The sequence below is a fragment of the Myxine glutinosa genome, chromosome 11, assembly GCF_964187855.1.
Source record: "Myxine glutinosa chromosome 11, kmMyxGlut1.1, whole genome shotgun sequence".
Classification (NCBI taxonomy): domain Eukaryota; kingdom Metazoa; phylum Chordata; class Myxini; order Myxiniformes; family Myxinidae; genus Myxine; species Myxine glutinosa.
Genome location: NC_136271.1, coordinates 400,849 through 416,400, shown reverse-complemented (window position 1 = coordinate 416,400; position 15,552 = coordinate 400,849). Strand labels below are relative to the sequence as shown.

At 34.6% G+C, this 15,552-nt stretch overlaps 2 protein-coding genes across 5 annotated transcripts in view; one reads left to right on the top strand and one right to left on the bottom strand.

Moving 5' to 3' along the window:
* The window catches only part of LOC137417753 (alpha-soluble NSF attachment protein-like), a 323,838-nt gene that overhangs the window by 74,259 nt on the left and 234,027 nt on the right, over nt 1-15,552 (top strand). The window lies entirely within an intron of this gene.
* LOC144894215 (uncharacterized) lies at nt 10,578-12,273 on the bottom strand. The gene is made up of 4 exons (XM_078786320.1): nt 12,080-12,273; nt 11,302-11,733; nt 11,022-11,215; nt 10,578-10,930 (listed from the first exon to the last, which is right to left on the bottom strand). The coding sequence occupies exons 1-4, from the start codon at nt 12,194-12,196 to the stop codon at nt 10,777-10,779; spliced, it is 897 nt and encodes a 298-aa protein (XP_078642446.1). The 5' UTR covers nt 12,197-12,273; the 3' UTR covers nt 10,578-10,776.

Sequence of the window (15,552 nt, the reverse complement as noted above, 5' to 3'; positions counted from 1 at the left end):
AATTTCAATTTCACTATCTGAGTCATCAATAAAGCTACTCTCATAACTATCATTTGAACACAAACTATTAGTATCATAACTATCTTCAGATCCTAGACTCTCAGTATAATAACTCTCAGAGTATTGACTGTTAATATCACTCATTTACATACCATTAAACTTCCATCAATATCTATATATTTTCTTTCATTAGAACTAATAACCACAATATTTTTTACATTAAATGTTATTTTCAAATAATCTCTAATAATCAGAGTACGGAATGATAGTTCACCACTAATATTCATATTATTAATTTCACCCACATCTTTGGGTCTATTAAAGAATATACAAATGTTTCCTCTAGAATCGTTGATGGTCTTATCATTCATTTTCAAAGCTTCTTTATCAATGACCTTTTCAAGCTTTGAGTAAATTGTTAGTAGTAGTGGAGAAACTTTTGTCAAATTTACTTTAATAGAGTTATTAATTAACATAGCTTGTCCCGTAAATTTAATAAAAGGACACATGTTATTCTCCATTATGGGTTTAATCCAAAAATTTCCATATTTATCTTTGTTCAATTTAACATCTTTGACATATTTTTCTATATCTTCCACCGAAGTAGAGATTGATTGAAATTTGTCTTTTGTGTTTTGAAACATTGTATTTATTAGCTAATAAATTTGCGTTTAGTTTAAGTAAAGTTATATACATAAAACGAGTTGAAAAGCTCAAAGGTGTTTTACTTTAAGCACAGTTTCATCTTTAAAAAAGCCTCTAAAAAAGGCACTTTGTTTTAAGTATAATTTTACTTTATAAATATGATAAATTCTGAAGGATATTTAGAATTTCCAGACTCTCCATATGATAAATTAGAGAATTGTCCGGCTTGTGGTAGAGTGGGGCTTAATACAGAATCAGAAGCATATAAACAATGTATTTTCTGTGATTATCTTCTAATTAATGATAATAAAAAATATAGAAAAATATATAACTCTTTTAAATTAGAACCAAAAATGAATTACTTTACAAGATTAATAAGAGAGATGAATGTTAAGTATTATGGTGATAATACACCATTTCTTACAAGGGAAGAGACTATTTGTATTGAGGAAATGTATAAGGGTTTAATGATATTTATTATTCAAAATAATTTTAATGGAAATGTTAATACAAGATACTATATAAACAAAATAATGGATTATTTTGAAATTAAACCTGAACTCAGGATAAAATATAGAGTTTCTCAAAAAACTCAAAAAAAGTTAGATGACTTGTTTTCCAAATATATAAATGAATGATTTTTTACCTGTTTGGGAAAATAAGATAAAATTTAATACTATAAAAATCTTCCAAATTCATTGAGATGTCTAATAGTCGGTTCAAGCGGATGTGGAAAAACCTGTTTACTTTTAAAGATGCTCCTTAGTCCTAATTTTTTAGATTATGATAATTTAATAATTTTTACAAAGTCAAGTTTTCAACCTGAGTATCAACTACTCTCACAGGGTTTTAATGCGGGTCTTAAAAAGGAAGACATTATCGGTTTATTTAAACTTCAAAACAAACTAAATGATTATAATATTGATGATATAATACAATTATTTTGTGATACACAGAAATCAAAATCAAAACCAAAACCCATAACTTGTATTCTCAGTGATAATACGGATGATATACCTTCACCTCAAGATTTAGATAAATCAAAAAAGAACCTCGTTATCTTTGATGATTGTGTTAATGAGAGAAACCAAACAGTAATGGATAGCTACTATACAAGAGGGAGACATTCTTCTTGTAATTGTATTTATCTTAGTCAGTCATATTTTCAACTCCCTCGGCGCTCAATAAGAAACAATGCTAATACTTTTATTTTATTTAAGTTAAATTCAATAGATACAAATAATTTTTGGAGAGATAATTGTTCTACATTACGTAGTAAGAAGGAATTTGAAAATAATATGAAACACACGATTGGAAAATATAAATATATTGTTGTGAAACAAGATGAGATACTAAATGATATTTTTCAATAAATAAATACAGAAAATGAATACCGAAGAAAGAGTAAGAAAGTTTAAAGAACATCAAGAGTTGGTTTCAAAAGTTGTAAAGCAACAGGAAGACATAAAGAAGAAAAGGAGACAGAAACTAACTGGTGAAGAAGCCTTTGAAAGAAAACAAGAGAAATTTTTTAAACCACTTTTAAAAACTCAACAAACGATTTCACCTGCAGTTCCCACGGTAGAATTTACTCCAAAAAAATTTCAAATGCTCAAAGATTTTAGTCAAATGACAGAGCAAGAACTTGGAGAATTAGAATATGATGATGAAGGATTATTTCGACATCTTGAGAAGGTAAATAAACTTTCCAATTATATTGTAGAAGCTCTTCAAAACAATGAATATTTGAAGGGTTCAAAAACCAGAGCAGGTCTCATTCCAACAGAAGAACCAGCACAGTTCCATCTTGTGAAAGAAAAGTTATTGATATTTAATGATAAATTGGTGTTCTTAAGTTCTGACCAACCAAATGTTGAATTAACCCCAAGATTAATGTTTCTTCTAACAAAAGATGGACATTCCAATTCACCTTATTTTGATGAACCGCTTGATATGGAAAGAGAGGAAGATAGAGAGTATATTGAGTTGCTAAACGCACTTGATTATGGAGTTTCTGTTGCTGGTAAAAGTAAGAAGAATGAGAAGGAGAAACATATTATTGATGCTTTAAGTAAGCTTGGTTCGGGTGTTAGTTTTCTTCCAAATGACCCATCACAATTAGTTAATAGGTTATTATTGTTGTTAGGTAGTAAGAAGGCTGGAAACAACAATTGTTTTAATGAAGCATCCGCCATTTTAGATCAGTTGATGAATATGAAAATAATTAATAAATGTCAATACAAAGATATTTTATTAGATATTAAATAAGATGAGAAGCACAATTCTTAGTTTTAATTTCACAACGAGTGATTACACAGCTTCATTCCCTTACCCACTACAACTTGACCCCAAAAAAGAATATGAGGCTTCTTTGTTGTCAATGGAGACTTACAATACCCTTTTTAATATCACAGAGAAAAACAACAAGTTTAGTTATAATCCAGGAAGTGGATATAAAACTATAACCGTTTCACCCGGTGCTTACGAGATTTCTCAAATATCTTCAGAAGTCTCTCGCCTTATGAAAGAAAAAGGTGATGAACCAAAAAATATTGTAATAGATATTCAAAAACACACTTCAAAATCAACTATTAAACTTAAAAATAATTATAAAGTTGATTTCACGATTGAAAATTCGTTCAGAGAGCTATTGGGGTTCTCTTCTAAAAAGATTGAAACTAACGGGACGTCTTACAGTGATAATGTCATTCAAATATCCTCCGGTATAAATTCAGTATTAATTCATTGTGATTTGATTGATGGTGCTTATAACGATGGAATAAGAACAAATACAATATTTTCATTCAGCGCATACTCAACCCCGATTGGTTATAAATTTAATATGGAACCAAAAAATCTTGTCTATTTACCTGTGTCAGGAAAAACCATATACAGAGTAAATTTTAGGATAACCGACCAAGATAATCGTATGATATCCTTTAATGATGAAATTATATCCATCAGAATTCACCTACGTGAAGTTTTTCAATAAATAAATAATGGTTATTGTGAGAAAACACGAGTTGGGAAAATATAAAATAATTACAGGGGATGGGATGTTCCTTTCACCATACTATAAGGGTGAAGGTATGTTTCTTGGGAGAGGATACTATAAACCAAAGAGACAACGGGGTGTGGGACATCAATTTAGAAATAAAGGAGATGGGATAATTGATACTCTAATGGGTATTGGTTCAACCATCCTTAAACATAAAGACCTAATTGGTTCAACTGCTTCAGCCGTGGGCTCAGTTGCGGGTGCTATAAAGAGTATAAAAGATGCTCAAAAGGAGTCTCATAAATTACAAGCAATCAAAGAAATTAAAAAAGGTAAAACTCAACTATCTTCACAAGAACGACAAAAAATCATTAAAATACTTGGGTCAGGGTTTCAACGATTTTAATGCTATATAAATACAAGTATGGAAGCGATTGATAGTATCTATGATTTGGATGATACGATTATCATTTCAAACTCTACTAAAAAGGAAGACTATTTTAAGGTAAATGCTATAACAGGAACAGACTGGAATTCAAACGGAACAAAAAGTTTTGAAATAAATAATCAACAAACTTACTTGAATATAGCTGATAGTTTCTTGCTGTGTAAATTTAAATTCACTAAGGCTGCGAATAATACTAATGCTACACTCGTAAATGATTTCTTCTGGAAAATGTTTGATAGTGTCCGCCTGTATATTGGAACACAAGAGGTTGAAGCGGTTGATTATGTCTCTGCTATATCTGAAATGATGAAATTTACACTATATTCGTTTAGTGATAGAATGGGTAAGGGAGCTGTTGAAGGTTTTATTCCTGATATGTCAACGGGAACAAATGCTGACCCTGGTTATAGTCAAAGGAAGTCAATGTATAATGATGATACAAAAGCAGAGAATAATTTTACGGTAGCAGTACCTCTGAAAGGTATATTTGGATTTTGTGATTATGATAAAGTTTTGTATGGGCTTAAAATTAGATTTCAACTACAAAGGAATGATAATGTAAATAGGTTGCTTTTTGGGGATGAAAATGCTTTTGGAGAAAATAATAAATTTGTTATTAATGATTTGTGTTGGTATATCAGTGAATATACTCCTAATCTTAAAACGGAAGAGATGTTAAATAGAAGACTTAACTCAAAGAAACCGCTAAATGTATCATACCTTAAAAGAAGATGTCAACACGTTAAACTGGAACACACTACCTACACTTGGTATTTGGGTGTTCTTGAAGGAAAGCCACGATACCTCTGGCTCATTTTTAAAAAACCAGATGGAGAGGAGGGTACTAATAAGAATAATGCGCTGAGTGATAATGCTAAGGTGAAACAACTTCGGGTTTCTCTTGATGGAACATTTTATCCGCGAGATAGATTGGAAATTGATTGGGAAAAAAATGATTATGCGGAAGCCTACAAGTCCTACCAAAAGGTGTGTGAAAGTAATGGTAATAATGAACCTATTTTGGATATGGTTGCGTTTCAAAAACTTTATGCAATCTACGCAATTGACCTGAGTTCTCAAAAGGAAACTATAAAGTCTAATAGAGTGGATACTTCTCTATACATTGAAAGAGGAGAGAATGAAGAAGTTGATGCTTATTGTTTGCTTTTGGAGGAAACAGAATTACAGATTAATACAGATAATGGTGTTATGATTAATATCACATAGGTTTTTTCTCATAAATAAATGGTAGGGGTATATGTTAATCAAATCAATCTTGATAAATTAACATCTTGTATTCAAAATCAAAAGCCTTGTATTATTAATGTTAATACATTTCAAAGAAAAGGAGCAGTAAGAATTGATGTTTTACTCACAAGAGAGCAGGTGAAAACACTAAATGATGCTGGATCACTTAAAATTAAAATGACAAAACCTATGTTAAAGAAATATTCAATAGACGAGTCAAGAGGAGGATTTCTCCCATTTCTAATTCCTTTATTTGCTGGTTTAAGTGCGGCGGGAGCATTGACTGGTGGTATTTCAGCAGCGATAAAAACTGCTAACGAAAGGAAGGCACAACTAAAAGCTCAAAAAGAATTGGAAAGACATAACAAGGAGTTGGAGAAACAAATTAGTGGAAGTGGTGTAATTGTAGATTTTGCTCAAAAACTTGAAAGTCTACCTGATAAAGCTAGATTGTTAGTTGGAGATATGCTTTCCTCTATCGCTCAAGCGGGTGTTAAACTAACTAAACGGGGTAATGGATTGTATCTTTCTCATAAATAAATGGATAAATGGTTTAAACAATTTGGAAAGAATACAACGTCAAATATAGAACTAGCTAAGTATTGTAAAACACTAAAAATTGATAATGTGGTTATTTGTATGAGAGATGAATTAATACATATAAATAAGAATACAAAGAATATTATTATGAATTTAGACACACAGAATGGTTCTCATTGGGTTTGTATTCATAATAGTCAGGATAAATATTATTTTGATAGTTATGGTATGCCACCACCTGTTGAAGTAATACAATTCTTACAGAATGGTGTTTATCAAACATTTCAAGTTCAAGAAATTAATTCTAAATGTTGTGGTCAATTATGTTTATATGTATTATTTCAACTCAACAATAATGAAAATTTTTATGATATCATTTTTAATCTAATATAAATGACTTATGTTGGAAAAGATGGTTCTATCTTTGGAAAATCCTCTCAGGATATTGATTTATCAAATTATTATACAAAGGCACAGGCTGAACGACAAAAATATAGTGTAAGTAAAAATATTAATATGAAGAATACTTATAAATTAATCAATTATCCAAACGCTACAGATGCGAATGACTTAATTAGATTAAGTGATTTATCACAATATATATTTTTAAAGAAAACAGCACGTTTTGTTAAACAAGTAAAATTTACAACCACAACACCTGGTTATACTGACCATACACCTTTCCTCATTGAATTTAACTACCTGCTTACAATTGAATTTTATAAAGAAGGACATTTAGTTAATATGCGAATTAATAAATGGGGGTATGATATGCCTGATTTAGGGTATAATTGGTCTTTTTCAATAAACATAGAAGACCTACATGATTTAAATCAGTCTCGTAAAGAAGAATATTATCCACTTGGTGAAGATAAGGATTTATGTGGAAGTACAATTAGTAAACAACAAATACGTGATTTTAAGAAAAGAAAAATATATGATAGTATAGCGATGGTTCGCATGACAAAGAAGGAAGGTAATGAGATAAGGATAGAAAGCCGAGGAATACAAACCGATTTGGTAGTGGGAAGATGGGGTGGTATTACCTGTCATAATATTAATCTCACATATATTTCTGATACATAAATGGCAGGAAGAAGACTACAAGAGAATTATAATTTTTGTATTCAAGGATACCTACAAGAAAAGGGTGCTCGGTATTACATACCTTATGATTTGGAGCATATACATGGGAATTTTGTCATAAAAAACTGGCCTTATACTGATATTGTTAAACCCACAAATAGAGACTTGTTTAAAATATTAAATAAAAATGAACTTCTCAAAGTTATGAAATATAAAACTCTTTTAGAAATCGTCAACAAATCTTATTGGTATCCTATTATGAGAAAAATAATTATAGATACAAGAATATCTCAAAATCCAGATGAGTATATGTATAATATTCTTTGGGGTTCAAACTCAAGGGTCGCAAGGGATGAGGAAGGAGTTGAAGAAGAGAAGGAGGAAAGAGAGAAAAAGGAGAAGGAGGAAAGGGAGAAAAAGGAGACGGAGGAAAGGGAGAAAAAGGAGAAGGAGGAGAGGGAGAAAAAGGAGAAGGATGAAAGGGAGAAAAAGGAGGAGGAGAAGGAGAAGGAGGAGAGGGAGGAAAGAGAGAGGGTGGAAAAATATAAAAATATGACCATTCCTGAGATTAATGAAAGATTGAAGGTATTACGGCAAATAAATAAATCTCAACGCACTGAAGAGGAAAATAAAGAATTAATGACTCTTACGAACATATTGGTTTTTAAATTTGCTATAATGAATTCAGAGCGCAGATATACAACATATAGTTGATGATGTTGGTGTTATTGACTTTAGTTAGTTTTATTTGTAAATAAATGGAGGAGAGAGTGAAGCCATTTCTAAGGATTCTTTATGTTTTAAAAATCAAGATAGAAATGTATATGTTGAAAACCAAAAAGGTTTTGGCACTATGTAGGACTTTTTCTCATAAATAAATATGAGTTATTGTCTCAAATGTAAAAAGAAAACTAAATCTAAAAATATCTCTTATGTTAAAGCTAAAAATAATAGAGTTTATCAAAAAGGAATATGTCAAGTGTGTGGCTCTAAAAAGTGTCAATTCATCTCTCCTAAAAGTGGAGGAGACATACAAAAGTTTTTGTCAGGTAGCAAATTTACAACAACTGGAATTCCAGGGGAATTACACCTTCCAGGGTATTCTTTCTGTGGCCCAGGAACAAACTTGGATAAAAGATTAGATGAGGCTGACAATCCTAAACCTTGGTCTAAACCTACAAATAGGGTTGATGAAGTGTGTATGAAGCATGATATTGCTTATGGGAAAACCACTACGTTGACTGAAAAACATAAAGCCGACAGAGAAATGTTGTATAATTTGTCTTTGATACAAAATCCAACGTTGAGAGAGAAAGTTGATAGGTTTATTGTGAGAAATTTGATAAATGCTAAATTGAAACTTGGCCTTGGTTATTCACCCTCAAAAAACTATTAGGCTCTCATGATGTCATCAAGACTGAGGAGCTTTTGGCTGATGAATTACATAAACCTATAATCACAAAGTTTAAAAGAAGGAAAGTTTATTCTAAATACACCGACCACATATGGTCCGCTGATTTAATTGAACTAAAAAATGATAAGGGATACAAGTATGCTTTAACCGTTATTGATTTGAGGAGTAGATTTGCTTGGGTTGTTCCTTTGAAAAACAAGAGAGGTTATACTCTGATGTTAGCCTTCCAACAGATATTTAATAAAAGTAAAAGAAAACCAAAGAAACTGTGGACCGATGAGGGAACAGAGTTCTATAACAAAATATTTATGAAATTTCTTAAGGGGGAGGGTATTAAATTATACAGCACCTTTAATGAAGGAAAAGCAGTTGTTATTGAGTGTTTTAATCGTACTTTGAAAGAGAGGCTATATAAAAAATTCACACAACTCGGTTCTCAAAAATGGGTGTATTTAATTCAGGGTATTGTAGATAATTACAATAATACCGTTCATTCATCAACAAAATCAAAACCATCAGAATCATTTACAAAATTAGAATATGAAAAGGAGATTAATTTGAGAAAACCGAAGTTCAAAGTTGGTGATATTGTAAGAATATACAGATGGAAAAGCCATTTTGAGAAAGGTTATACAAAAAAATGGACTAATGAATTATTTAAAATCGTTGATGTAATGGATACAGTCCCTTGGACCTACAAATTATATGATTTAAATGGAGAAGAAATCTTAGGGTCATTTTATTCACAGGAATTACAAAAAACAAAGCTGATAACCCTTGAAAATAATAAATAAATAAAAAAATGTAATGGGGATACGTTTTTAAATCTGTGAACCCCAAACACAGAATCCCACAACTTTTTAGTTGGGGCTTAACTTTTGTGTGTATAACGGGGATACGTTTTTAAATCTGTGAACCCCAAACACAGAATCCCACAACTTTTTAGTTGGGGCTTAACTTTTGTGTGTATCATGGGGATACGTTTTTAAATCTGTGAACCCCAAACACAGAATCCCACAACTTTTTAGTTGGGGCTTAACTTTTGTGTGTGTGTGAGTGGGTCATAATAATGTACAAACCCTAACCCAACCCCCACATTAAAACACCATATTTGTTAGTCAAAACAACTGAATCCATTACATCAACCATTAAAAAAAGTTCTTAATAATAATAATAATAATAATTCATTTATTTTGTATAGCGCTTTTCCAGAAGCCCAAAGGCGCTTTGACAGAGTGGAAAACATAATGCATAACAATACATGAAAACAACAATTGCAAAAAGACAAGAATCAAGAAAACAAACAGCAGCGATATACGGCATATATATAAGACAAGAATCAAAAAGACAAGACAAGAATCAATAGGGAAATATTTAAAGCAAAAGGAGGGAGAAGGAGAAGAGATAGTCAGGGGTTAAATGCTGTGGGTTGAATGTTGAATGCAGCGTTGAACAGGTGGGTCTTTAGTGATGTTTTGAATGTGGTGAGTGAGGAGGAGTCTCTGATGGTGTGAGGTAGTGAGTTCCAGAGGGTGGGAGCAGCGATGGAGAAGGCCCTGTCCCCCCAGGATCTGAATTTGGTCCGGATGGAGGGGGTCAGGAGGTTGGTACCAGCAGAGCGGAGGTTGCGGGTGGGAGTGTGTCTGGAGAGGAGGTCAGCCAGGTAGGATGGGGCCAGGTTATGGAGGGCTTTGTATGTCAAGAGGAGGATTTTGTACTGGATTCTCTGGGGGATGGGGAGCCAGTGAAGCTTGTAAAGGACGGGGGTGATGTGGTCACGGGTCCGGGAATGAGTGAGTAGACGGGCAGCGGAGTTCTGAATGTATTGGAGTTTATTGGTGATTTTTGAGGGTGAACCATAGAGGAGGCTATTGCAGTAGTCCAGACGGGAGGTGATGAAGGCGTGGATGAGGGTTTCTGCAGCCGTGGAGGAGAGGGATGAGCGGAGACGGGCAATGTTTTTCAGGTGAAAGAAGGCTGACTTTGTGATCTGTTTAGTGTATTTGTCGAAGGAAAGGGTTTGGTCAAAGATGACGCCAAGATTCCGGATGTGAGGGGAGGTGGGCTTAACTCCATCTCTTTGTATGACCTTCCAATTCTATTTATCTTTTCCCAACTTTTTTAAAACAATTCAATGATAATATAAGATAAATGAGTCTGTGAGGTTTGACATTCATTCAAAAATTCACCTCACATCCAGAACGCTAACCCAACCCAATCCCTAACCCATCCCCATCCCTTACCCAACCCATCCCTAACCCTCACATTCAAAATCCCAACCCTAACCCAACCCATCCCTAACCCATTAACCCAACCCCATCCCTAACCCTCACATTCAAAATCCCAACCCTAACCCTAGCATAATCTTTTTTTCCTTTTCTTTTTTTAATACGTATTTCAATATTTTTTTAAATGTTTTTTAATACGTATTTCAATATATATATTTTTCCTCTTCCTCCAATTCTGTCTTTCAAGGCTTTCAAGTTGGAAAAAGTAGAAATGGGAAGAAAGTATTTCCCAGCATCTTCTTCCCCGAACTTTCTTGATATTGCTGAAATACATGTAAAAAAGAAATATATTACTTATCTAATATTGAATGAAATAACATATACTTTAATTGATTATTAATCAACTGAACTTACCTTAAATCAAACGTCATTAAAGAAAGAACATTGTTCATTGCTTTAGAATCCAAAGAGCCTCCAAGGTAAAACTCTTTCGTTGGATTATCAAGGTAAAACTCGTTCTCTTGGTCATGGTCTTTAAACAAATCGATCATTTCACCCCAGGTTGTGGCAAAAGTGGTATTTTCATTTTGAATCTCAGATACAATTTCCTGTGAGAGAAAATAACAACGTATTAATTAATTATTTTTTACATTTAATACACAATTATTATATGTATATTAAAATAAAATATTACCTTCATTGATGAGAAATTTGAATCGAGTTTATCAAGGTGAAGGTTTAGCTCCACACAGCTAGAGTCTCCAAAACGAAACCAGTTTTCAAAGTCTCCAAGGTAAAACTCTTTTCCTAATTTTATGAAATTTAGTGAGTCTCCAAGGTAGGCTCCACAGTTAGAACCATCTAGGCAGACCTCATAATTTGTTTTTCCCAAATTTAGTGAGTCTCCAAGGTAGGCTCCACAGTTAGAACCATCTAGGCAGACCTCATAATTTGTTTTTCCCAAATTTAGTGAGTCTCCACGGTATAACTCTTTGGCTGGGTCATCAAGGTAGAACTCGTTCTGTGGGTCTTGGTTGTTCAAAAGGTCTTCAAACAAATCAATCATCATTTCACCCCAGGTTGTGGCAAAAGTGGTATTTTCATTTTGTATCTCAGATACAATTTCCTGTGAGAGAAAATAACAACGTATTAATTTAATACAATATTATTATTTATATAAATCAAGCTCTATGAATATTAAAAGAAACTTTGCTGACTCTTGCACGAGTCTTATCTAAAAAAAAAAAAAAAAAAAAAAAAAAAAAAAAAAAAAATACAAAAAAAATATATACAAAAAAAAAAAAAAAAATTCCCCAAAAAAAAAAAAAAAATACAAAAAAAAAAATATATATACAAAAAAAAAAAATACAAAAAAAAAAAAAAAAAATACAAAAAAAAATATACAAAAAAAAAAAAAAAAAATACAAAAAAAAAAATACAAAAAAAATAAATAAATAAATAAATAAACTTACCTCCATTGATAAGAGGTTCGAGTCCAGTTCATCAATCTGAAGGTTGAGCTCCACACAGGTAGTAGGACTCCAAGGAATGTCAAAGTTATCCAACTCCTTTTCAGCATAGTAGTCCATTCTCAAGTGAAGCAGAAAGTGTGTTTGAAAAGGCCTGTGTGGTTAGTGCCTTTTATAAGAAAGACTGGGTGTGTCATTTCCTGTGGAAATTCCCTTGGGCAAGTGTGGGCAAGTCTGGGCAAGTCTGGGCATGTCTTAACTGGAAATGATGTAATGTCTCAACAGAAAATGATGTAATGTTTCAACAGAAAATGATGTAATGTTTCAACAGAAAATGATGTAATGTTTCAACAGAAAATGATGTAATGTTTCAACAGAAAATGATGTAATGTTTCAACAGAAAATGATGTAATGTCTTAACTAAAAATAATGTAATGCTGGAGAGTTTATAAAGTGGGTGGGCTTTAGTAAAACGTGGGCGGGGCCTACCAAAACGGGGCGGGGATTAACTAAAAGTGGGCGGAGCTTAACAAAAAGTGGGCGGAGCTTAGCAAAAAGTGGCGCGGAGCTTAACAAAAAGTGGCGCGGAGCTTAACAAAAAGTGTGTGGCACAGGACCCGAACATAATCAATCATCAATGAACAACAATGATCATTGATAGTAAGAGAAAAAGGCCCATAAGACCAAGGGGGTCAGGAATAGAGGTGTTAAGGGGAAATGAAGAAAAGTGATGGTGAGAGGGAAAATTACATGGAAGTGAGAATGATCATAGGTTCATAAGGCTAGAAGGATTATAGGTTCATAAAGGAAGAAAATCATAGGTTCATAAGGCGAGAAGGATCATAGGTTCATAAGGTGAGAAGGATTATAGGTTCATAGAGGGAGAAATAGAGGTGTTTATGATTTTTGAAAAAGACAAGGGGTAAATGACATTAGATAGGGATTTCCCATGTTAAACGGAGGTGTCCCAGAAGCAACATTTATCACCTACTCCCAGGATTGTCACCCAGGATTGTAACCCAGGATTGTAACCCAGGATTGTAATCCATGATTGTAACGCAGGATTGTATCCCAGGATTGTAACCCAGGATTGTCATCCAGGATTGTCACCCAGGATTGTCACCCAGGATTGTAACCCAGGATTGTAACCCAGGATTGTAACCCAGGATTGTAACCCGGGGTTGTAACCCAGCATTGTAACCCAGGATTGTAACAGCATTGAAGCCCAACATTGAAACCGAGCATTGTAACCCAGGATTGTAACCCAGGATTGTAACCCAGGATTGTAACCCAGTATTGTAACCCAGGATTGTAACCCAGTATTGTAACCCAGTATTGTAACCCAGGATTGTAACCCAGGATTGTAACCAGGATTGTAACCCAGGATTGTAACCCAGTATTGTAACCCAGGATTGTAACCCAGTATTGTAACCCAGGATTGTAACCCAGGATTGTAACCAGGATTGTAACCCACGATTGTAACCAGGATTGTAACCCAGGATTGTAACCCAGGATTGTAACCCAGGATTGTAACCCAGGATTGTAACCCAGGAGTGTAATGTAGGATGGTAACCGAGGATGGTAAACTGGGATGGTAACCCAGGATTGTCAACCAGGATTGTAACTCAACATTGTAACCCAGGATTTTAATGCAGGATTGTAACCCATGATTGTAACCCAGGAGTGTAACGCAGGATTGTCACCCATGATTGTAACCCAGGATTGTAACCCAGGATTGTCATCCAGGATTGTAACCCAGGATTGTAACCCAGCATTGTAACCCAAGATTGTAACCCAGGATTGTCATCCAGGATTGTCACCCAGGATTGTCACCCAGGATTGTAGCCCAGGATTGTAACCCAGGATTGTAACCAGGATTGTAACCAGGATTGTAACCCAGGATTGTAACCCAGGATTGTAACCCAGGATTGTAACCCAGGATTGTAACCCAGGATTGTAACCAAGGATTGTAGCCAAGGATTGTAACCAAGGATTGTAATCCATGATTGTAACCCAGGATTGTAACCCAGGATTGTAACCCAGTATTGTAACCCGGGGTTGTAACCCAGCATTGTAACCCAGCATTGTAACCCAGGATTGTAACAGCATTGTAGCCCAACATTGAAACCGAGCATTGTAACCCAGGATTGTAACCCAGGATTGTAACTCAGGATTGTAATCCAGGATTGTAACCCAGGGTTGTAACCCAGCATTGTAACCCAAGATCGTAACCCAGGATTGTCATCCAGGATTGTCACCCAGGATTGTAGCCCAGGATTGTAGCCCAGGATTGTAGCCCAGGATTGTAACCCAGGATTGTAACCAGGATTGTAACCCAGGATTGTAACCCAGGATTGTAACCCAGGATTGTAACCCAGGATTGTAACCCAGGATTGTAACCAAGGATTGTAACCAAGGATTGTAACCAAGGATTATAATCCATGATTGTAACCCAGGATTGTAACCCAGGATTGTAACCCAGGATTGTAACCCAGGATTGTAACCCAGGATTGTAACCCAGGATTGTAACCAAGGATTGTAACCAAGGATTGTAATCCATGATTGTAACCCAGGATTGTAACCCAGGATTGTAACCCAGGATTGTAACCAAGGATTGTAACCAAGGATTGTAATCCATGATTGTAACCCAGGATTGTAACCCAGGATTGTAACCCAGGATTGTAACCCAGGATTGTAACCCAGGATTGTAACCAAGGATTGTAACCAAGGATTGTAACCAAGGATTGTAATCCATGATTGTAACCCAGGATTGTAACCCAGGATTGTAACCCAGGATTGTAACCCAGGATTGTAACCCAGGATTGTAACCAAGGATTGTAACCAAGGATTGTCACCAAGGATTGTAATCCATGATTGTAACCCAGGATTGTAACCCAGGATTGTAATCCAGGATTGTAACCAGGATTGCAACCAGGATTTGTCACCCAGGATTGTAACCCAGGATTGTAACCCAGGATTGTAACCAGGATTGTAACCCAGGATTGTAACCAGGATTGCAACCAGCATTGTAACCCAAGATGGTAACCCAGGATGGTAACCCAGGATTGTAACCCAGGATTGTAACCCAGCATTGTAACCCAGGATGGTAACCCAGGATTGTAACCCAGGATTGTAACCAGGATTGTAACCCAGGATGGTAACCCAGGATGGTAACCCAGGATTGTAACCCAGGATTGTAACCCAGGATTGTAACCCAGGATGGTAACCCAGGATTGTAACCAGGATTTTAACCCAGGATCGTAACCCAGGATCGTAACCCAGGATTGTAACCCAGGATTGTAACCAGGATTGTAACCCAGGATTGTAACCCAGGATTGTAACCCAGGATTGTAACCCAGGATTGTAACCCAGGAGTGTAACCCAGGAGTGTAATGTAGGATGCTAACCGAGGATGGTAAACTGGGATGGTAACCCAGGATTGTCAACCAGGATTGTAACTCAACATTGTAACCCAG

Coding starts and splice junctions, on each gene's coding strand:
- LOC144894215 (XM_078786320.1), bottom strand. CDS start 12,196: ATGGACTACTATGCTGAAAAGGAGTTGGATAACTTTGACATTCCTTGG. Junction 11,734..12,079: donor CGAACCTCTTATCAATGGAG/GTAAGTTTATTT, acceptor TTTCTCTCACAG/GAAATTGTATCTGAGATACA. Junction 10,931..11,021: donor TTAATGACGTTTGATTTAAG/GTAAGTTCAGTT, acceptor CATGTATTTCAG/CAATATCAAGAAAGTTCGGG.